At 56.7% G+C, this 23181-nt stretch overlaps 1 protein-coding gene and 2 long non-coding RNA genes across 3 annotated transcripts in view; 2 read left to right on the forward strand and 1 right to left on the reverse strand.

The window, feature by feature from the left end:
- Window positions 1-23181, forward strand: part of LOC310919239 — a 190737-nt gene that overhangs the window by 21277 nt on the left and 146279 nt on the right. The gene's annotated exons all lie outside the window — the stretch shown is intronic.
- The window catches only part of SOX13 (SRY-box transcription factor 13), a 156009-nt gene that overhangs the window by 13346 nt on the left and 119482 nt on the right, over window positions 1-23181 (forward strand). The window contains exons 2-14 of the mRNA XM_083878556.1: window positions 10757-10955; window positions 11409-11514; window positions 11864-11950; window positions 13147-13319; window positions 14363-14431; window positions 14529-14643; window positions 14739-14821; window positions 15378-15537; window positions 15802-15911; window positions 16015-16111; window positions 16187-16330; window positions 17216-17432; window positions 18601-19795. Of these exons, the coding sequence (XP_083734682.1) occupies window positions 10758-10955; window positions 11409-11514; window positions 11864-11950; window positions 13147-13319; window positions 14363-14431; window positions 14529-14643; window positions 14739-14821; window positions 15378-15537; window positions 15802-15911; window positions 16015-16111; window positions 16187-16330; window positions 17216-17432; window positions 18601-18874 (1833 nt within the window). The 5' untranslated portion in view covers window position 10757 and the 3' untranslated portion in view covers window positions 18875-19795. The remainder of the gene's footprint in view (window positions 1-10756; window positions 10956-11408; window positions 11515-11863; window positions 11951-13146; window positions 13320-14362; window positions 14432-14528; window positions 14644-14738; window positions 14822-15377; window positions 15538-15801; window positions 15912-16014; window positions 16112-16186; window positions 16331-17215; window positions 17433-18600; window positions 19796-23181) is intronic.
- Window positions 21978-22733, reverse strand: LOC310919158. The gene is made up of 2 exons (XR_014591787.1): window positions 22430-22733; window positions 21978-22345 (listed from the first exon to the last, which is right to left on the reverse strand). It is a non-coding gene; the product is annotated as an uncharacterized lncRNA (long non-coding RNA).

The raw sequence follows: 23181 nt of genomic DNA on the forward strand, positions 1-23181 counted from the left end.
GGGGCTGGTTTGGATCCATGACCCCCCATCCTTGAGTTTTCACGGCGTTTTACACGCTCTGATAATTCCCTATTTTGCCCTGCACCTCCCAGAGGGAGGGAAGCTCTCCCCAAACCCTTTTTCCATGGGAAATCCATGGGTGGATTTGGGGATGTGCAGAATTTGGGGCTGGTTTGGGTCTATGACGCCCCATCCTTGAGTTTTCATGGCGTTTTACTCGCTCTGATAATTCCTTATTTTGCCCTGCACCTCCCAGAGGGAGGGAAGCTTTCCCCAAACCCTTTTTCTGTGCTGCCCTGCCCTCGCCCCAAAGGGGAAAAAAAGAAGGGAATTATTGGAAGGTGTAAAATTCGATTTAAGGTCAAGAGTCGGGGAGGTTACGGAGGTGGGTTTTGATGTGGGATGGATGTCCCAAATTCCTGGAAAAATAAGGAATTATTGGAAGATTTAAAATCCCATAAAAGCTCAAGGATGAGTGTTCGTTGACTGGGATGAACCTCCCCAAAGCCTGGAAAAATAAAATGCCATGAAAACCCAGGGATGGGGGGTCAATTCTGCCATTGTCGGCTTGGGGCGGATCGGGTTCGACTGGGGAGTGAGGGAACGTCCTGGCCCCGTTGTTAAAAAACCCCAAAATGGGGCTCATCCACCTGCCCTGCACCTCCCAGAGGAAGGAAAGCTCTTCCCAAACCGTTTTTCCATGGGAAATCCATGGGTGGAGTTGAGGATGTGCAGAATTTGGGGCTGGTTTGGATCCATGACCCCCCATCCCTGGGTTTTCATGGCATTTTTCATGCTCTGATAATTCCTTATTTTTCCAGGCTTTTGGGGACTTCATCCCAGTCAGCAACATCCCCATCCTTGAGCTTTTATGGGATTTTAAATCTTCCAATAATTCCTTATTTTTCCATGAGTTTGGGGTGTCCATCCCACGTCAAAACCCATCTCCGTAACCCCCCAACTCTTGACCTTAAATGGAATTTTACACCTTCCAATAATTCCATTATTTTTCCACGTTTGAGGGCATTCCTTGACAATAAATCAGAGGTTTGGGAGCTGCTCCAGGGGGTTTCTGCTGGATCCCAAGGATCTGGAGCTGCCCTCTGTGGGTCATGGGGCTGATCCAACCCCGCTGGGGTTTGGGATAAAAGCTCAGCATCCACAGTCCAGGGAGGTTTTTGCATCCAAAACTTATTCCTGATGAAGGAAAACAAAAGAGGAAAAAGGGTAAATCCCCGTTTTTTGGAGTGCCAGGATTCTCTCCATTCAAGAAGGAATGGTTTGGGGTTTTTTAGGGTTTTAATGCAGGGAGGGTGGGAAGGGCAGAGGAAAAGGGGAAAAATAAAGGTTTAAACCTAGGAAGGTTGAAAGGTTTAAAAAAAGGTTTAAAGCCTAGGAAAGGCTTTTTCCTAGAGGTTTAGGCCTGTGATTTTCTGGGGGTTTTGTGCTTTCAGACTTCTCCCCACCATCCCCTGCCCTTGATTTCCCTCTCCTGAGCATCCCCCTTTCCCCAAAGACCCTTCCATTCCCATCAAGATCCCTGGACACAAACCCTGAGCTTTCTCCTCATGGATTTATCTCCTGGAGTGGAGGAACCAACCCAAACCTCCTGTCTGGTCTGGAGGTCAGGAAACAGGGAATGACCATCCCGTGCCTTTGTCCTGGGATTGTTCCCGGGACAGGGGGGAGGGAATTTTAGCAGGGTTGGAAATAATTCCAGCGGAGTTTCCTCCTCTTCCCTGATGAGATCATTCCTGGCTCATAAATCCCAGGGCCAGGAAGTTCCACCTGAGGTTCAGGCGTTTTTTTTTTTTTTCCCCTCCCATCCCCTCCTCTCTCAAACCCTCCCAGTGGCAAAAGGAAAAATGTGAATGGGGTGGCCCCGGGCCAGGGGACAGCCAGGAAAGGATCTGGCTGCTCCCAGGGATTGGGTTTTATTTGGATAATTTGGATAATTTTAGACTCTCCTGGCCGGGTTTTGTCACACAGGCTGGCGGGAGGCGGCTGGATTTGGGGTTGGAAAGGAAGGTCCCAGATGTTTTGGGGATCCTAAGGGATAAAAACCCCTTGGAGTACAGGGAAAGGAGAGAAAGATGGAAATTCTCCATCTGAAGGGACACTGGGATGTGCCCCAGAGCTCCGGGATGGATCCAAGGGGGGATCCCAGTGCCCACAGAGGATGTGTGGGGCACGGATCCTGATCCCTGTGCCCACAGGGGATGTTTGGGATCCCTGTGCCCACAGGGGATGTTTGGGGCATGGATCCTGATCCCTGTGCCCACAGGGGATGTTTGGGGCATGGATCCTGATCCCTGTGCCCACAGGGGATGTTTGGGGCATGGATCCTGATCCCTGTGCCCACAGGGAATGTTTGGGGCATGGATCCTGATCCCTGTGCCCACAGGGGATGTTTGGGATCCCTGTGCCCACAGGGGATGTTTGGGGCATGGATAATGATCCCTGTGCCCACAGGGGATGTTTGGGATCCCTGTGCCCACAGGGAATGTTTGGGGCATGGATCCTGATCCCTGTGCCCACAGGGGATGTTTGGGGCATGGATCCTGATCCCTGTGCCCACAGGGGATGTTTGGGGCATGGATCCTGATCCCTGTGCCCACAGGGGATGTGGGGGGTTGACTCACCCTTATCAGGCTTTGTTGGGGGCTTTGTTTTCCCATTCCCACCCACCTGGACCACCCCACCGGGATCCTGCTGGGCACAGGGAGGTCAAGCCCGAGGGGCTGGGCTGGGTTTGGCCAAGAGGGATAAATCCCACGGGAAAAGCAGGAGAGGAGCCACCGAGGGCAGAGGCTGATCTGCAGTTGAGCCCTCATCCCATTTCCTGAGTCTCCCGGGATTTACAGGGGATGGAGAACATTCCTGATGGAGCTCATGGAGCATCCCTGATCCTCCACTTCCCCTTGGCCCAGCCTGGGAATTCCTCTTTTCCTCCCTGCCTTGCATTGGAGAGAATTTAGGGATGAATCCCTGCTATTTTCCCCTCTTTCCTCAAGTTTTGGAGAGTGGGATTGATTGGGTTTCCCCCCAGAACTCTGCTGGAATTCACCTGGGAGATGTGCACCTCTTTGATAACCCTGGATATGGCCTTTGGACACCTTTGGAAGGGGCAGGCTGGGGCTTTTTTGGGATAGAATTGGTAAAAACTGTAATTTCTTTAGGATCCAACCTTCCACGGGCGCCCTGGATTGCTCCTTTCCATCTTAAAAATGGAAAATCAATGCTCTCCCTAAAAAAAACCCCATAACGTGGCTGTGCTGAGACAACCCCAGGCCTGAGGAGGGGACACCAGGACAGGGTCCCACACCCCTGCAGAGGGGACCTGGTGGAATTGGGGGGTGGCACAAGCAGAGGGGTGACCCCTGGGTCGTTCCTGGGAGTTTCTGTGACGTTGGCGCTGTCACCACCGTGCCCTGACCCCCTGGGGACGTTTCCAGATGTTTCCAGAGGCTGTTTGTCTTTTAGGGAAGGAGAAATGGCCTTCAGGGCCCGGAGGGCGGCTGGAGGATGGACAAATGCCCGGCTGGTTTGGGTGGGCAGCAGGAAATCCCAGCTCCTGCTCAGCCCCAAAGTCTCCCCAGGATGGACAGGAGAATTTGGGGTCTGGGGGTGCCTTTGGGATGGGGATTTTTCCATCAGGTTCCACCAGGAAATTCCCATCCTGCCTCCTCCTGCCCCTCAGAGCATCCCCCTCTCCCCAAATCCTCTGTGCCCACCAAAAAAACCTTCCACCTCAGCGCAGCTTTTTCAGCTTTTCCGGTGCCTGAGCGGGGGAGTTTTGGGTTTTTGTGCTGCTGAGGCAGGTGAGGTGTCGAGACCGCAGAGGTGGCTGAGGATGGGGCTGAGCCCGGATTTGGAGCATTTCCGCTGCTGCTCTGTGGGGCTGCGGGGAGGGGACACGGCCCTGCAGGGGACACGTGGAGTTGTGGCTCTCACGTGCTGCTGGTGGCACTTCTGAGCCTAAAAACCCTCATCCCGTCACCTTTTGGGGTTAAAAACTGATTTTCCAGACCCAGCAAACCCTGTGGTTCTCAGCTGGTGCTGGTGCCATTTCTGGGGCTGAAAACGCTCATCCCGTTGCCTTTTTGAGGTTAAAAACTAAATTTTCAGGACCAGCAAACCCTATGGCTCTCACATGATGCTGGTGGTATTTCTGAGTCTAAAAACCCTCATCCCGTCGCCTTTTGGTGTTAAAAACCTAATTTTTCACAACCAGCAAAGCCCGTGGCTCTCGTGTGATGATGCTGGTGGCATTTCTGGGGCTGAAAACGCTCATCCCGTTTCCTTTTGGGGATAAAAAAATAATTTTTCAGAGCCATCACCTTGGAGATACAACCCTGGCAGGGGACACGGAGCTGTGGCTCTCACGTGCTGCTGGTGGCACTTCTGAGTCTAAAAACCATCATCCCGTCACCTTTTGGGGTTAAAAACCTAATTTTCCAGACCCAGCAAACCCTGTGGTTCTCAATTGGTGCTGGTGGCATTTCTGGGGCCGAAAACGCTCATCCCGTTGCCTTTTTGAGGTTAAAAACTAAATTTTCAGGACCAGCAAACCCTGTGGCTCTCACATGATGCTGGTGGCATTTCTGAGTCTAAAAACCCTCATCCCATCGCCTTTTGGGATTAAAAAATGATTTTTCAGGACCAGCAAACTCTCTGGCTCTCATGTGCTGCCGGTGGTGGAATTTCTGGGTCTAAAAAACCCTCATCCCATTGCTTTTTTGGGGTTAAAAAAATGATTTTTCAGCTCTCATGTGCTGCTGGTGGTGGAATTTCTGAATCTAAAAACCTTCATCCTGTTGCCTTTCGGAGATAAAACCCTAATTTTTCAGAACCGGCAAACCCTGCAGCTCTCGTGTGGTGGTGCTGGTGGAACTTCTGAGTCTAAAAACCCTCATCCCGTTGCCTTTTTGGGGTTAAGAAATAATTTCTCAGAGCCATCACCTTGGGGACACGGCCCTGGCAGGGGACACGGAGCTGTGGCTCTCACCTGGTGCTGGTGGCATTTCTGAGTCTAAAAACCTTCATCCTGTTGCCTTCTGGGGTTGCAAAAAAAGACTTTTCAGGACCAGCAAACCCTGTGGCTCTCACGTGCTGCTGCTGCTGGAATTTCTGGGTCTAAAAACCCTCATCCCATCGCCTTTTGGGGTTAAAAACCTAATTTTTCAGAAGCAGCAAAGCCCGTGGCTCTCGTGTGGTGATGCTGGTGGCATTTCTGGGGCTGAAAACGCTCATCCTGTTTCCTTTTGGGGATAAAAAAATAATTTCTCAGAGCCATCGCCCTGGGGGCATGGCCCTGGCAGGGGACACATGGAGTTGTGGCTCTCACGTGCTGCTGGTGGCACTTCTGAGTCTAAAAACCCTCATCCCGTCACTTTTCAGGGATAAAAACCTAATTTTTCAGGACCAGCAAACCCTGTGGCTCTCTGTGCTGCTGGTGGTGGAATCTCTGAATCTAAAAACCTTCATCCTGTTGCCTTTCGGGACAAAACCCTAATTTTTCAGAACCAGCAAACCCTGCGGCTCTCGTGTGGTGATGCTGGTGGAACTTCTGAGTCTAAAAACTCTCATCCCGTTGCCTTTTTGGGGTTAAGAAATAATTTTCCAGAGCCATCACCTTGGGGACACGGCCCTGGCAGGGGACACGGAGCTGTGGCTCTCATGTGGTGCTGGTGACACTTCTGAGTCTAAAAACCTTCATCCTGTTGCCTTCTGGGGTTAAAAAAAAGACTTTTCAGGACCAGCAAACCCTATGTCTCTCACATGGAATTTCTGAGCCTACCAACCGTTTCTCGTTGCCTTTTTGGGTTAAAAAACTTAATTTTCCAGACCCAGCCAACCCTGCGGTCTTGCATTTCCTCACCCCTATGGACGGCCGGCCCATCCCACCTGCCATTCCCAGGGAAGGATGATTCCTCCTCCATCCCCATCCCTCTTCCATCCTCATCCCTCCTCCATCCCGGGCTGCTCCAGCTCCCCAGGGAAGGGCCGGCAGCCCCGTGAACTCCCCCCGGGCAGGGCCACGGGCCACCCCCGGGCCATCCCTGCCCGCAGCAAACATCCATTCTTTTCTCTTGGAAGACACCCGGGGTCGGAAACGGCCCCGAAAGGACATTCCAAGTCTGGCAGGAAAGCGGCCCCGCTCGTCTGGCAGGAGATGGGCTATTGTCTGCGCCGGGATTCCTCAGGTCCTGCCTGCAAGAGGAAAAATCTCCCTCTGTGTGTCTTTATTTTTTCCTCCCGGGGGTGTCGGGGTTGCTGCTCGTGCCGGAGTTTGCTCCTCTGGTGTTTCCTCCGCGGATTTTTTCTCTCTGGTTGTGGATGTGGTGGGGGGATGAGGGTTATTTTTGGGATGATTGGGCACCACGTTGGGCTCCGGAAGGGAAGAGTTGTGGATGGACAGTTTTGGGAGGGAGGAGAGCAAAAATTCCAAGAGCTGGGACAACCCGATGGGCAGGAGAGGGAAGGGTCATCCCCAAACCTGGGCAGGCCAGGTCCCAAGGGTCTCTCTGCCGTCCCTGGGGTGGCATTGTCCCCAAACTGAGAGGCAGGATGAGCCCTGAGGGGACAGTGATGTGACACGGGGTGAGGGAACTTGGTGGCTCCTGGATCCCCAAGATCCTGCAGTGCCAGGATCTCTTGGTCTCCACACCTCTTACATCCCCAAACTCCTGCAGTTCTGGAATCTCATCTCGCCCTGAATTCCCAAACTCCTGCAGTTCTGGAATCTCATCTCGCCCTGAATTCCCCAACTCCTGCAGTGCTGGAATCTCATCTCGCCCTGAATTCCCCAACTGCAGTACCAGGATGTTGGTGTCTCTTGAACCCCAAACTCCTGCAGTGCTGGGATCTCAACATCTCCTGGATCTCCAGGCTCCTGCAGTGCTGGGATCTTGACATTTCTTGGATCTTCAAATTCCTGCAGTGTCAGGATCCTGACATTTTTTGGATCCCCAAGCTCCTGCAGTGCCGGGATATTGGCACATCCTGGATTCCAAATTCCTGCTGTGCCAGGATCTCAGCATCTCCTGGATCCCCAAGTTCCTGCAGTGCTGGGATCTTGACATTTCTTGTATCCCCAAGCTCCTGCATTTGACATCTTTTGGATCCCCAAGTTCCTGCAGTGCCGGGATATTGGCACATCCTGGATTCCCAATTCCTGCTGTGCCGGGATCTCAGCATCTCCTGGATCTCCGGGCTCCTGCAGTGCTGGGATCTTGACATTTCTTGGATCCCAAGTTCTGCAGGATCTCGACATCTCCTGGATCCCAAACTCCTGTAGTGCTGGGATCTTGACATTTCTTGGATCCTCGAGCTCCTGCATTTGACATTTTTTGGATCCCCGAGCTCCTGCAGTGCCGGGATATTGGCACATCCTCAATTCCCAAACTTCTGCAGTGCTGGGATCCTGAGATATCTAAGATTCCAAAGCTCTGCGAGATCTCCACATCTCCTGGATCCCCAGACTCCTGCAGCACCGGGATTTTGGCATCTCTTGGATCCCAAACTCCTGCAGTGCCAGGATCTCAACATCTCCTGGATCCCAAACTCTGGCAGTGCTGAGATTTTGGCACATCTTGGATTCCCAAGCTCCTGCAGCACCGGGATTTTGGCATTTCCTGGATCCCAAACTCCTGCTGTGCCAGGATCTTGGCATCTCTTGGATCCTAAATCCCTGCAGTGCCAGGATCTTGATATTTCTTGGATCCCAAACTCCTGCAGCGCTGGGATTTTGGCATCACTTAGATCTCAAGCTCCTGCAGCACCAGGATTTTGGCATCTCTGAGATCCCCAAACCGGGGCGGGGCAGGGTGGGGGTTTTTTGGCTCCTGACCCCCTTTTCCCAGCCCCTGGAGCTGTTCTGCTCCGCAGAGTGGGTGTGATAGGATCAGGCCTGGCTGGCGGGCAGGAAGGGTGGCACGGCCACCGGGAGAATTGCAGGACGTGCCGTTCACCGCTACAACCCGGGAAACAAAAACCGCCACCGTCCCGAAAATCTTGGAGTTACCGGGCTGGGATTGGGAGGAAAAGGTGAAATATGGGAATTTCAGGGCTTTGCTGCTTATGGGATGAGCCCCCAAAGCGCTGCGAGGGAAGGAAACATCCCATGAGGATTTGGGATCTGTTTGCACCCTCCAGGCTGGCGCTTTCCATCCCAACCCCATTCCCTCCCTTCCTCCCCTCCCTGCATTAAACGGGGAACATGAAAACCCAAGAAGATCCCTTTGAGGGATCACCCCAGGCAGGCCCAGATCCCACACCTGAGACCCGCCTGGGATGAAATAACAGCACCTTTGTCCCTTTTTCTCCATTTATTTTTTGGGTTTTCTGGGTGGGGTGGATGAACCCCCAATGAGGCTCTTTCAAACACGGCCCTATTAAAGCACCGGCCCCATTAAAAACTTCCAGCGGCACCGGGAGGTGAAGCTCGATGGGAACGGGACCTGCGGGAGGGGTGGGATGGGATTTTGTGGGAGTTTGTGCCTCTCTGGATGGGATTTTGTGGGGTTTTGTGCCTCTCTGGATGGGATTTCGTGCCTGTCTCCAACCCAAGGCATCGCTCAGTGCTGCTGTTGCAGCATCCCAAACCTACAAAAACTTAGATTTTTGCGTGGGGAAAAAAAAAACCACCAAAAAAAGCTGGAAAAAAAGGGAATAACCTACAAAAACTTGGATTTCTGCCTGGAAAAAAACCCAAAAAAAGGTAATTTCACGCACACCTGAGGCGCTGAAGTGCCGCACATTCCTGCCTCAGTTTCCCCACCTGTAACACATCCCCACAAGGCCAATCCTTGCTGGAGCTGGCACAGCCTCCCCGCCGTGTCCGGTCCTTTCCGGCGGTGGATTTTGGGGGCCAAGGTGAGCCGGGGCAGGAAGGGGCGCCGCAGGATGCGCAGCCCCCGGGCGATGCGGGGCCGGGAGGAAACCCGGCGGGGTTTGTTCTGCGGAGGGCCAGGGAACCGAGATTATAAAAAAATAAAAAAAAGGCCCGCTAAGATCAGAAAGGCTGGCGAGCACAGTGCCCTATTGTGGAGCTGTCACACTTCCCTTTACTTTATTGCTTTTGTCCAACACCCCATTGTTCCACTTCCTTTTGTCCCCTATTCACAGCCCTGGCTTTTCATTACCCAGCCGGCCTTGTTGTTTTCATTTCTTTTGTTTGAAGTTCCTGAGAGGAAGGTTTTATTTTCAGCCGTTTGATTAATTCGCAGCTTGAGCCGGGGCTTTGTTTGTTATGTAATTGCTGCCCCCAAACTGGGCTCAGCCCTCCCCACCCCGCCTCGCACCCCAAATTCAGTTTTAGGGGATCCTCAGGGGGGTCTGGAGGTGAGAGGGGTGTCTCACAACCCAGATCCCAATTCCTGGCAGTGTCAGGGGTAAATCCCTTCCTTAACAGCCTCTTTTTTCCCATTATTCCGGCCTGAAAAGGAGAGGACAATGCTTGTTCCCGTTCTCGCTGTGTGGTGTGAGGGTTGGTGGCCGTGAGAAGGCGAATCCCGGTGGGCACTGAGAGCTTGGATCCCTGGAATGGAACGAGTTTTGGGGTGGAACACGGAATGAAAACGGGGTTTTCAAAAATCCCCATTTTTTGGGGTGGAACATGGAATGAAAATGGGGTTTTCAAAAATCCCCATTTTTTGGGGTGGAACATGGAGTGAAACCAAGCTTTTCAAAAAATCCCATTTCTTTTGGGGTGGAACATGGAATGAAAATGGGATTTTCAAAAATCCCGGTTTTTTTGGGGTGGAACATGGAATGAAAATGGGATTTTCAAGAAACTCCTTTTTTGGGGGGTAGAACATGGAATGAAAACCGAATTTTCAAAAATCCCCATTTTTTTGGGGTGGAACATGGGATGAAAATGAGGTTTTCAAAAAAACCCTATTTTTGGGTGGAACACGGGTGAAACCCCATGAAATGTCAGTGCTGGGGGGTGCCCTTGAGGTGTCAGAGCCCAATCCCTATAAATCTCCTCATCGTTCCTGCAATGCCGGTCTGGCCGTGCTGGGAAGGGCGTTGGCACCTTCAGGGGTTTTGGTGGGACCAGGGAGAGCCAATCCCAGGGACAGGCCTTGGCTGGGGCCGTGCTGGGGACTCCTGGTGACCCTTCTGGTGGCCAGTCCCAGCTCCATCCTGTGCCAGGGACTCCCAGAGGAGCTGTTCTGGTGGCCAGTCCCAGTCCCAGCTCCATCCCATGCCAGGCACTCCTGAAGGAGTCGTTCTGGTGGCCAGTCCAAGTCCCAGGAACCCCTGAAGGAGCCGTTCTGGTGGCCAGTCCCTGTCCCAGCTCCATCCCATGCCAGGGACTCCCAGAGGAGCCATTCTGGTGGCCAGTCCCAGTCCCAGGTCCATCCTGTGCCGAGGATTCTGTTCTGGTGCTGTCCCAGCTGCTGTTGGGCAGATCCAGGATTTCCACTTCCCATCAGAGCAGAAAACCTCCAGTGGCTTTCCAGGCACAGCTCCCGGAGCACCGAGGGGACCTGGGGACTGTCACCCTGAGCCTGGCCTTGCTGGATGTGCCCCTCAAGCCACCCCTCAGCCCCAATCTTTGCGCTGCCTTTAGGAATTTATCCCTCCACTCCAAGACCTCCCTGAGGACCGAGCCCCAAAAACCTGGAAAAGCGGGAACCAGAGCTCAGCTTGGCCAACCTCAGGGACATTGTCCTTGCTCCCTGGGGCACCCCAGGGTGGGGCCAGGCCGGGGGGTGCCCCATGGTGACGTCCCTGCTGTCCCCAGGATGTCCGTGAGGAGCCCGGTCTCTCCACCCCCGGAGCTGGATGGAGCAGGGGCCATGGTGAACTGCGCCGTCAAGACCGAGGAGAAGAAGGAGAGCCCTGAGACCCCCCCAGGGGCTGCCCCCAGCGCCGAGCCCCGGCCCCAAGACCCCCCAGGGCCACCTCCCCGGGATGGCACTGACCCCCAGGCCCTGCCACAGGTGGGTGTGACAAAGGTGGGGCTGTCCCCACCCCTGCTCCAAACCTTCCCATCCCGTGGAAGAGGCGCTGGCTGCTCCCCTGCCTGGTTTGTCCTCATCCCAAGGGATCAGACTGAAATCTGAGGCTCTCCCAGGGTTTTTTTGGCTGCTCTGGGGTTTGATGGTTCTGGGGTCACCCCTGGGGTTTGAGGGCTTCAGCTTTGGTGTGGGACCCCCCCCCAGCCCCTTCCAGGTGCTCCCCATCCCTCCAGCCTCCCTTTCCCATTGTCCTGGGGTTTTCCCTCTCCCTGCTCTGCCTTCAGAGGGGAAAGGAGCTCAGAGGAGAAAATTCCAGCAGGATGGGATTCAGGAGAACATGCCTGGCAGAGCTCCAGCTCCCAGCACCCCACCAGATGGGGCTGTCCCATCCCGGGGGTGTCCCCGGGGGTGACAGTGACACTGTGTGTCCCGCAGGAATCCCGCTCTCCCCCCAGGGACACCCCCGAGCCCCGGCGCTCCGCCTTTGAGCCGGCCCCGAGCGGCCAGGAGAAGCTGGACTTCAACAGGAACCTGAAGGAAGGTGGGAAATGTTCCCAAAAGGGCCTTTTGGGGATCCCTCTCCCTTCCCTTCAGGATTTTCCCAGACCTGTGGGATGGGACGAGATGTGGGATGTGCTCACGTGGTTGTCCTCTCCTCCCTGTCCCCATCCCTGTCCCCCTCCCTGTCCCTGTCCCCATCCCTGTCCCCTCCCTGTCCCCATCCCTGTCCCCTCCCTGTCCCTGTCCCCATCCCTGTCCCTGTCCCCATCCCTGTCCCCATCCCTGTCCCCATCCCTGTCCCCATCCCTGTCCCCTCCCTGTCCCTGTCCTCCCCATCCCTGTCCCCATCCCTGTCCCCATCCCTGTCCCCTCCCTGTCCCCGTCCCCAGTGATGCCAACCATCGAGAAGCTGCTGTCCAGTGACTGGAAGGAGCGGCTGCTGGGCCGGGGCACGGCTGAATCCAAGGAAGTGAAAGGTGAGATCCACCTCCCTCCTGAGCCACAGCTGGAAACATGGTGTCTCCCCCCAAAGCAGGAGGGGAGATGGGGAATGTCCACAGTTCACAAGGGTTTGTCCCTTCTTTAATTGATTTTCTTGGGAGGAAAAGGTGAAATGTGGGAATTTCAGGGCTTTGCTGCTTTGAGATGAGCCCCCAAAATGCTGTGAGGGAGGGAAGGAAATCTATGAGGATTTGGGATCTGTTTGCATCCTCCAGGCTGGCGCTTTCCATCCCAGCCCCATTCCCTCCCTTCCTCCCCTCCCTGGGTTCAATGGGGAACACTAAAAACCATCTCTGCAGCCTCTGACTGCACAGGAGGGGCTTCAGCACATGGGGATCTTCACATTCCATTCAAATTTGACATTCCCTGGTCACCCAGTGGTGGCACTGGTGGCTCTAGGACTTTTCTCTGCCTCACATTTCTCTGCCCACCCCAAAGACTTTTACCTCCCCAGTCAAAGGAAATGAGAATAAACAAAACCACCTCCATCCCACCTCGTGCTGTTGACTCTCTCCCCTTTCCCAACCCCATTCCCTCCCTTCCTCCCCACCCTGGGTTCAATGGGGAACACTAAAAACCATCTCTGTGGCCTCTGACTGCACAGGAAGGGCTTCAGCATATGGGGATCTTCACATTCCATTCAAATTTGACATTCCCTGGTCACCCAGTGGTGACACTGGTGGCTCTAGGATTTCTCCACCTCACATTTTCTCTGCCCACCCCAAAAACTTCCATCTTCAGTAAAAGAAAATAGGAATTACACTCCTTAAACAAAACCACCTCCATCCCACCTTGTGCTGCTGACTCTCTCCCTTCTCCCAGCCCCATTCCCTCCCTTCCTCCCCACCCTGGATTCAACAGGGAACACTAAAAACCATCTCTGCAGCCTCTGACTGCACAGAGTGTATGAGGATCTTTCCATTCCTCCCAAATTTGACACTCCCTGATTACCCAGTGGTGGCACTGGTGGCCGTAGGACACCTCACATTTTCTCTGCCCACCCCAGAGATTTTGACCTCCCCATTGAAAAGAAATGAGAATAAACAAAACCACCTCCACCCCACCTCATGCTGTTGACTCTCTCCCCTTTCCCAACCCCTTGACCCTCATCAGGGTTTATTTCCCTGAAAAAAACTCGATTTTTTGGGTTGTTTTTTTTTTTCCTTTTCAGGGACCCAGGAGAGCCTGGCAGAGAAGGAGCTGCAGCTGCTGGTGATGATCAACCAGCTGTCCACGCTGCGGGACCAGCTGCTGACGGCGCACTCGGAGCAGAAGAACATGGCCACCATGCTCTTCGAGAAACAGCAGCAGCAGATGGAGCTGGCCCGGCAGCAGCAGGAGCAGGTGGGAACGTGGCTGGGGTTGTGGAAAGTTGGAATTTAAGGATTTGTTTTCTTCTTTATTCATCTTTCTTTTTCTTCTTTCTTCTTTCTTCTTCCTTCTTCTTCTTTCTTCTTCTTCTTCTTCTTCTTCTTCTTCTTCTTCTTCTTCTTCTTCTCCTTCTCCTTCTTCTTCTTCTTCTTCTTCTTCTTCTTCTTCTTCTTCTTCTTCTTCTCCTTCTTCTTCTTCTTCTTTCTTCTTCTTCTTTCTTCTTCTTTCTTCTTCTTCTTCTTCTTCTTCTTTCTTCTTCTTCTTCTTCTTCTTCTTCATCATCATCTCCTTCTTCTCCTTCTTCTTCTCCTCCTTCTCCTCCTCCTCCTCCTCCTTCTTCTTCTTCTTCTTCCTCCTCTTCTTCCTTCTTCCTTGTTATTCTTCTGCATGGGTTTTGTACAGCCTCAAAAAACCCCTTTAACCCCTGGTACAGCCCCAAAACCCCTCCAAACCCTGCTACAGCCCCCAAAATCCCTCCAACCCGTGGTATGGCCCCAAAAACTCCCTTCAACCCCTGGTCCATTGGTCAATAACCCCTGTAATTGGTTTATGAAGTCTGCATTGTGGACTTCAAGCAGTTGGTTATTGGGTTTAAAGTGTCCATCCTTTTGGGATCTCTTTGGGATCGCAGCACCAGGAGGGGCAGGGGGGTGGCTTTGGGGTCCTGTTTCCTGTTCCCACCCCAAAACCTTCCCTCCCTCAGAGCTGGGAGTGCCAAGGGTGGATGGAGATGAGGATTGAGCTCCTCAATAGGAACAAACCACCCCAGGTCCCTCCTGTCTGTGCTCATTTCCTCCTTTAACACCGATTTTTCCTCTCCCAAGGGCAGGGGTGACATCGCTGTCACACCTGGGGGTGACAGGTCCCTCCCAGCCCTTGTGTCCCTCCAGGTGCCTCAGGGACAGCTCAGCCCCTCCTCCTTCCCTCCCCACAGCCCTGGGGGGGACCCCCCGCACCCCTTTTTTATTTTGTGGGTGGTCAAGTCCTCGGTGTCACCAAGCTGTCCCTGTCCCCAGATCGCCAAGCAGCAGCAGCAGCTCATCCAGCAGCAGCACAAGATCAATCTCCTGCAGCAGCAGATCCAGGTAAAGGCAGGGGACGCCTCCCCCGTGTCCTGCTGTCCCCTCCCGGGGGTGGCACTGCGGCTCAGCGCCGCTCTGGTGTCCCCTGTGTCCCCTCCAGCAGGTGAACATGCCCTACGTGATGATCCCCGCCTTCACCCCCGGCCACCAGCCCCTCCCGGTGTCCCCCGAGTCCCAGCTGGCACTGCCCATCCAGCCCATCCCCTGCAAACCAGGTGATTTGGGGTCCCCACAGCCCCGCAGGGTGGCCTTGTTCCCCCCACCAGGTGTGTCCCTGTTGTCCCCAACCGCTGTCCCTCTGTCCCCTCAGTGGATTACCCGGTGCAGCTCCTGCACAGCCCCCCTCCTCCCACGCTGAAGAGACCCGCGGGCCCGGGACACCTACAGATGCAGGTACAGCCCTAAAACCCCTGGTACAGCCCAGAATCCCCCTCCAGATCCTGGTACTGCCCCAAAATCCCTCCAAACCCTGGTACAGCCCCCAAAACCCCCTTCAACTGCTGATGCAGTCCCAAAACCCCCTCCAAACCCTAGTACAGCCCCCAAAACCCCCTTCAACTGCTGATGCAGTCCCAAAACCCCCTCCAAACCCTAGTACAGCCCCCAAACCCCCTTCAACCCTCAGTACAACCCCAAAAACCCCTCCAAACTGGGTACAGCCCCCAAATCCCCTTCAAACTGTGGTGCAGTCCCAAAAACCCCTCCAAATCCTGGTACAGCCCCAAAACCCCCTTCAAACCCTGATACAGTCCCAAAATCCCCTCTAAACCCTTGTCCAGCCCCCAAAGCCCCCTTCAACCCTCAGTACAACCCCAAAAAACCCTCCAAATCCTGGTACAGCCCCCAAAATCCCCCTCAAACCCTGGTATAGCCCCAAAAAACCCCTCTTAATCCCAGGCTGGGGTTTTGGGGCCAGGCTCTTCACCCCCCATCCCTCCCTCCTCCCCAGGAGACCTCGCAGCCGCTGAACCTGACGGCCAAACCCAAAGGCTCCGAGCTCCCCAGTGCCTCCAGTTCGCCCAGTTTGAAGATGGGCAGCTGCCAGTCCCTGACACCGAGCCACGGGGCCAGCAGGGAGCTGCAGCCCAGCCCCTCCAGCCTCCCTCTGGGTGGGTTCCTAATGCCCCCTTGGGGTTGTTTTGGGGACAAGTGACATTGCTGCTGCTCCCAGGGGTGGCCTGGGGACACCTGGGCAGTGCCACTGCTCAGAGGACAGATGTGATGGTCAGGGTGGGGTCAGTGCTGAGTGGTCAGCGGGGTGACCACTGGCACTGATGGGTGCCCGTGGTGGTGGGTGGTCTGGGGGGTCAGTGGAGTGACCCCTGTCACTGAGGGGTGACCCCTGTCACTGAGGGGTGCCCGTGTCCCACCAGGATTCCTGGGAGAGGGTGATGCCATCACCAAAGCCATCCACGATGCTCGGCAGCTGCTGCACGGCCACGGCGCCACCATGGAGGGGTCACTGAGCAGCCCCTACCGCAAGGTGAGTGTCACTCTGCCTGCTCAGTGTCCCCTCTGCCACCCCAGTGCCACCAGCCACGGCTGTCCCCAGGCTGGGGGTGGCTCCTGACCTCGCTGTCCTGCAGGAACACGTCGGGATCGATTCCTCGCCGGTGAAGGAGCGGATGGAGGAGACCCCCGGGCACCGGCTGGACGAGGCTCTGCTGGGCTGTGAGATGGATGGTGAGGATGGAGGGGAGCACGGTGGTCACCCCAGGTCTGCTCCAGCTCCTGCCTCATCCCGGGTGTCCCTCGCAGGCTCCCGGCACTTCCCGGAGTCCAGGAACAACAACCACATCAAGCGGCCCATGAACGCCTTCATGGTGTGGGCCAAGGACGAGCGCAGGAAGATCCTGCAGGCCTTCCCCGACATGCACAACTCCAGCATCAGCAAGATCCTGGGTGAGATCCTGGGGCAGAGGATCCCCTCTTCATCCCCTGGAGGGAAGGGAATGGAATCCCGGGGCAGGGGATCCCCTCTTCATCCCCTGGAGGGAAGGGAATAAAATCCCAGGGCAGGGGATCCCCTCTGCATGCCCTGGAGGGATGGGAATGGAATCCCGGGGCAGGGGATCCCCTCTGTATCCCCTTGGAAGGATGGGAATGAAATCTCAGAGCAGGATCCCCTCTGCATCCCTCTGGAGAGTTTGGAACAAGATTCTGGGGTAGGATCCCCTCTTCATCCCCTGGAGGGAAGGGAATAAAATCCCAGGGCAGGGGATCCCCTTTGCATCCCCTGGAGGGATGGGAATAAAATCTTGGGGCAGGGCCCCCTCTGAATCATCATGGAGGGATCTCCCTGACCTGGGGAAGATCAGGGAACTTGAGGGCATAAATCCTCAGGACCTTCCTGACCTGGGGCAGGTCAGGAAACCTAAGCGGATGAATCCCTGGAGATGCCTGGGGAAAGTTAGGGAATGAGATGATGAATTCCAGGAGGGAAGGTCATAGAATGAAGGGATGAATCCCAGGAGGGAGGGTCAGGAATAAGAGGATGGGTCCCGGGAGGTGCCTGGGGAAGGTCAGGGAATGAGGAGATGAATCCCTGGAAATGCCCAGGGAAAGTCAGGGAAGCTGCTCCCGATATTCCGGCAGAACCCACCAGCTCCACATGGCTCCCACCAGCACAGCTACAAATCCAGGTGCCACTCCCACAAGGAACATTAATTACCAGCACTCACTCATCAATCAACCAACAGCACCAACAAATCTGGGTCTGGCCTTATCCCAGCCACAACTCCCTCACTCGGGCGGGGTGTGAGGATGCTCCGCTCCTTCCCCACGCAGGATCCCGCTGGAAATCCATGTCCAACCAGGAGAAGCAGCCGTACTACGAGGAGCAGGCGCGGCTGAGCCGGCAGCACCTGGAGAAGTACCCGGATTACAAGTACAAGCCGCGGCCCAAGCGCACCTGCATCGTGGAGGGCAAGAGGCTGCGCGTGGGCGAGTACAAGGCGCTGATGAGGAACCGGCGCCAGGACGCCAGGCAGGGATATTTGATAGGGTAATTGATAAGGGATGGGCCGTGTGAGTGGCGCTCTGGGGGGTCTGAGGGGTGGTGATGGGGTGGGGGTCATGTGGTGGCATGGGGGGTGTTCACATGGTGCCCATGGGTGCCCACCTGGTGGCATGGGTGGGGCTCACCTGGTGACATGGGGGGGTGTTCATCTGGTGACATGGGGGGGTGTTTATCTGGTGACACAGGGGGTGTACACATGGTGACATGGGAGGTGTTCATCTGGTGACACGGGTGTTCACCTGGTGTCCCATGGGTTCTGTGTTCACCTGGTGACATGGGGGGGGTGTTCATCTGGTGACACGGGTGGTGTTCACATGGTGACAAGAGGGTGTTCATCTGGTGACATGGGTGCCCACTGGGTGGCATGAGTGTGGCTCACCTGGTGACATGGGGGGGTGTTCATCTGGTGTCCCATGGATGGGTGTTCAACTGGTGGCATGGGTGTTCACCTGGTGACATGAGAGGCAACTCACCTGGTGACATAGGTGTTCACTTGGTCAGCATGGGTGGAGGTTCACCTGGTGTCCCATGGGTTGTGTGTTCACTTGGTAACATGGGGGGTGTCCACCTGGTGACACATGTGGATGTTCATCTGGTGACATTGGTGGGGCCTCACCTGGTCACCATGGGGTTTGTGCCCACCTGGCTTTATTGAAGCAAGAGCTCACCTGGCACCAGTGGGGTGGGTGCTCACCTGGTGACATTGATGAGGGCTCACCTGGTGAAATGGGTGGGGGCTCACCTGGTCACCATGGGGTTTGTGCTCATCTACACCAATAGGGTGAGTGCTAACCCAGTGACACGGAGTTTGTGCCCACCTAGTGCCCATGGGGTGGATGTTTGCTCACCTAGTGACATGGGGGGGATGCTCACCTGGTGACATGGGTGTTCACCCCATGGCATGGGTGGGGGCTCACCTCGTGCCCATGGGGTTGGTGCCCACCTGATGTCAACGGGGCAGGTTCTCACCTGGCGCCCACCTTCTATCCATGAGGTGCGTGCCCACCTTGTGCCCGTGGGGTTGTCACCCACCTTGTACCCACAGGGTTGTCACCCACCTGCCCCCCACAGACTGTCCCCACCTTGGGGTGGCTGAGGGAAGCCCTGTGACCCCTGGCCACCCCTCTCAGTGCCCACCCCCCGTGTCCCGCAGGCCGCAGGGCAGCCAGGTGCCCCCCAGCTCCTCGGACGTGCTGTACCCGCGGCCCGTGGGCGTGCAGCTGCCCCCTCCCCTCCTGGAGCATTACCTGCCCCGTGGCGTGGACCCCGCCATGCCCGTCATCGTCAACACCCGCAGTCTCAAGGATGGGGACGCCGGGGACGACGGGCACTCAGTGGCCGAGGGGGACATGTACCGCTACAGTGAGGATGAGGACTCGGAGGGCGAGGACAAGAGCGACGGCGAGCTGGTGGTGCTGACAGACTGAGGGGACGCGGGGGGACAGAGCAGGGGGTGGCAGGGCTGGCTGCCACACTGCCAGGAGCGTCCCGGTGGGATGGGACTCGGCCACAGCATAAGGGGGTGCCACCAGGGTGGAATTTTGGGTGGCAAGGACTTGGCTTGGCCTTGCTTTGGTGGCACACGGAGCCGAGGCCACCAAGCCTGGAGGTTTGGTGACACGCTGTGCTGGCATCCCCTGAGGGCGCAGGGAACCTCCAGAGCATCTCCCAGCCCTGCAGCACCTGCGGGTCCCAGAGAGCCTCACCTGCTGGGCATGGACTGGGGACACGATGTGGGGACACGGGATGGAGACACAGGATGGGGACACGGGATGGGGACATGGGATGGGGACACACTCGTCCCTCCTCTATCCTGGTGTGACCTCCCCTCCGCGCTCCCCGCTCGGTCTTTGGAGCCTGTCAGCGAATTCCCACTGAGCCAATTTTAGCTCCAGCCTGGCCCTGGCTCCGGCCAAGGGCTCCTCAGGGCCCTTTGTGCTCCCGGCAGCTCTGGCCCACTTTGGGAACAAAGCGGGGGCTGTTCTTGCCCTGCCAGCCCCGGCTCGGGGTGGGGGACGTGCCCGGCTGTCCCCGGGCACCTGTCCCTGGAGCTCGGGCTGCACCTGAGCCCTGCAGGGTGAGAGAGAGGGAGAGATAATGGCTGTTAGGGGAAAATAATGAATTCTTAGGAAAAATGAGCTTGCTCTGGTCAGAGCCTATTCTGGGGGGGTTGGGGTGGCTGTGCATGAGGGGTGTCCAGGTGAGAGTTTGGGGTGTCCAGGTGAGAGTTAGGGGTGTCCAGGTGTGTGTGTACAGTGTGCAGGTGTGCACAGGCGGTGTCCAGGGGTGTTTGTGTAGTGTCCAGGTATGCATGTGTGTTGTTCAGGTGCATTGTGTGCACAGTTCAGGTGGGCATGTGGAATGTCCAGGTGTGCACACAGTATCCAGGTGTGTGTGCAATGTCCAGGTATGTGTGTGCAGTGTCCAGGGGTGTGTGTGTGCAGTGTCCAGGGGTGTGTGTGGTGTCCAGGGGTGTGTGTGTGCAGTGTCCAGGTGTGTGTGGTGTCCAGGGGTGTGTGTGCAGTGTCCAGGTGTGTGTGTGGTGTCCAGGGGTGTGTGTGTGCAGTGTTCAGATGTGTGTGTGGTGTCCAGGGGTGTGTGTGTGCAGTGTCCAGGTGTGTGTGGTGTCCAGGTGTGTGTGTGGTGTCCAGGGGTGTGTGTGTGCAGTGTCCAGGTGTGTGCAGTGTCCAGGTGTGTGTGGTGTCCAGGTGTGTGTGCAGTGTCCAGGTGTGTGTGGTGTCCAGGGGTGTGTGTGCAGTGTCCAGGTGTGTGTGTGGTGTCCAGGGGTGTGTGTGTGCAGTGTCCAGGTGTGTGCAGTGTCCAGGTGTGTGTGTGGTGTCCAGGGGTGTGTGTGTGCAGTGTTCAGATGTGTGTGTGGTGTCCAGGGGTGTGTGTGTGCAGTGTCCAGGTGTGTGTGGTGTCCAGGTGTGTGTGTGGTGTCCAGGGGTGTGTGTGTGCAGTGTCCAGGTGTGTGTGGTGTCCAGGTGTGTGTGTGGTGTCCAGGGGTGTGTGTGTGCAGTGTCCAGATGTGTGTGTGGTGTCCAGGGGTGTGTGTGTGCAGTGTCCAGGTGTGTGTGGTGTCCAGGTGTGTGTGTGGTGTCCAGGGGTGTGTGTGTGCAGTGTCCAGGGGTGTGTGTGGTGTCCAGGTGTGTGTGTGGTGTCCAGGGGTGTGTGTGCAGTGTCCAGGGGTGTGTGTGGTGTCCAGGGGTGTGTGTGGTGTCCAGGGGTGTGTGCCCAGCTCAGGTGGGCATGTGGAATGTCTGGCTGCGCACACACTGCTGAGTGTGCAGTGTCCAGCTGTGCACAGACAGTGTCCGGGTGCGTGTGCCATGTCCAGCTGTGCAGCTGTGCACACACGGTGTCTGTGTGTGTGTGTGCAGTGTCTGTGTGTGTGTGTGTGTGTGTGTGTGCAGTGCCCAGCTGTGTGTGTGCCGTGTCTGTGTGTGCCATGTCCAGCTGTGCACACACGGTGTCTGTGTGTGTGTGTGTGTGTGCAGTGCCCAGCTGTGTGTGTGCCGTGTCTGTGTGTTCCGTGCCCAGCTGTGCACACACGGTGTCTGTGTGTGTGTGTGCAGTCTGTGTGTGTGTGCCGTGCCCAGCTGTGCACACCCGCTCTCTGCCGTGTCCCCTCCCGGTGTCGCTTTGTGCGCGGGGCTCCGGCACCTCCCTGTGGCAGCAGCCGGGAACAGGCCCCGAGCCCGGGACACCGCGGGGACAGTGACAGCGCTGGGGACACCGCGGGGACAGTGACAGCGCTGGGGACACCGCGGGGACAGTGCAGGACACTGCAGGGATTGTCACTGTGCTGGGGACCCTGCAGGGACAGTGACATTCTGGGGACAGTGCGGGGACATTGACAGTGCTGGGGACATCGGGGGACAGTGACAGAATTGGGGCACTGCGGGGACAGTGACAGCGCTGGGGACACCACAGAGATGGTGGTGTTGTCACCATGCTGGGGACACCGCAGGGACAGTGACAGTGCTGGGAACACTGCGGGGACAGTGACCATGATGGGGACTCCACAGGGACTGTCACCATGACGGGGACACTGCAGGAGGCACGGCCACCTGGGCTCGAGGCTGCACAAAGCTGGCACCAGCCTCTGTCCCCTTGTCCCCAACCCGGGGTGGGGAAACAAAGCTCAGCAGCATCAGCACCCCTGTGCTGGGGACACTGCCATGGGGACACTGTCGTGGGGACACTGCCGTGGGGACACTGCTGTGGGGACATCCTTTATCCCAGGGGACATCCCCCCTGCCCAGACAGCCCTTGGCCCTTCTCCTGCCCTTTGGCAGCGCTTTATTTATTCCCAGCTCCCTGTGCCAGGGTCCCTGGGGAGGGAAAGGGGTCCCTGGGGAGGGAAAGGGGTCCCTGGGGAGGGGTCCCAGCTCCAGGGGGGGCTGTGCTGTGCTGTGCTGCAGAGGGGCTGAGGGCAGATGTGCCCCCTCCCCACAGCTGCAGCTCTTCCCGTCTCTCTTCCATTTATTATTTCTTTCTGTTGTTGTCGTTTTGTTTTGTTTTTAAAGATTGTAAATATAGATAGAGCTTTATTTTGTTAATAAGACGATGAGTAACTTAACCTGTATATTTCACATCCCTGTTTACAATCGTTCCTCCCCCCACCCCATCCCTTGGCACAATAAAAGTGACTTTTTTTTGGAGCAGAGAGTGAGGCCTGGGCATCACCAGATTTGGGTTGGATGGGGACATCTCCAGGTACAGAAGTGACAGGAGCACCCCCAGACCTGGAGGGGCTGCCCCTGCTCCAGCACAGCCCCCCCCAGACCCACCACCCCCAAATTCCAGCTACCAGCAGCTTTTATTTCACACCAAATAAACCCCACGGACACGCCAGCAGCGCTGGTCCCGGCTGTGCCCAGACAAGGGACAGTCACCTTGTCCCCACAGCCAGGGCAGGGGACACTGCAGGGACTCAGGGCTCTGGGGGAGGTCCCTGTGCTCAGACAAGGGACAGTCACCCTGTCCCCACAGCCAGGGCGGGGGACACTGCAGGGACACAGGGGACACAGGGCTCTGGTTGTCCCCGCACACCACAGCGATGAGCTGGACGGGGCTCAGCAGGGCGGGGCAGGGGGTGAAGCTGTGCCCGGCCCTAGAGTGGGGCAGCTCCGTGTCACCTCCTCCCGGGGGTGGGGACAGGCAGGACCGGCCCCCCCGGGCCTCCCTGACCCTGGGGAAAGGGTGAAGGCAGAGCTGGGAAGATGCAGGGTGTGTATGGCGCGGGGGAGAAGTCACCAAGCTAAAGGGGACAGTGGGGACAGGCAGGGGCAGCAGTGGGGACACGCAGGGGACAGGCACCCAGTGCCCACCAGCAGCACCCCACTGGTGCCAGCCCCTGTGGCTCACGGCTGCCCCTCTCCCCACATCTCCAGCCCCTCCTGGAAGAGGATCCCGTGCCTGGGGTCACCAGGGACCCGGGACGGCGCTGGTTTGGGGGTGACACCCCGGTGACATCCAGCAGGGCAGGAGGGGACAGAGGGCACAGCCGAGTGACTGAGCAGCTCTGGGGGCTCCTGAGTGGACGGGGTGTCCCTCCCTGGGGACAGCACGGGGACAGCGGGGCAGGTGGTGGGGTGTCCCTCCCTGGGGACAGCACAGGGACAGCACAGGGACAGCAGGGCAGGTGGCGGGGTGTCCCTCCCTGGGGACAGCAGGGCAGGTGGCGGGGTGTCCCCCCTGGGGACAGCAGCAGCAGCAGTGGCAGTGCCAG

This window comes from Zosterops lateralis, assembly GCF_965231275.1.
Source record: "Zosterops lateralis genome assembly, chromosome: 26".
In the NCBI taxonomy this organism is placed as follows: Eukaryota; Metazoa; Chordata; class Aves; order Passeriformes; family Zosteropidae; genus Zosterops; species Zosterops lateralis.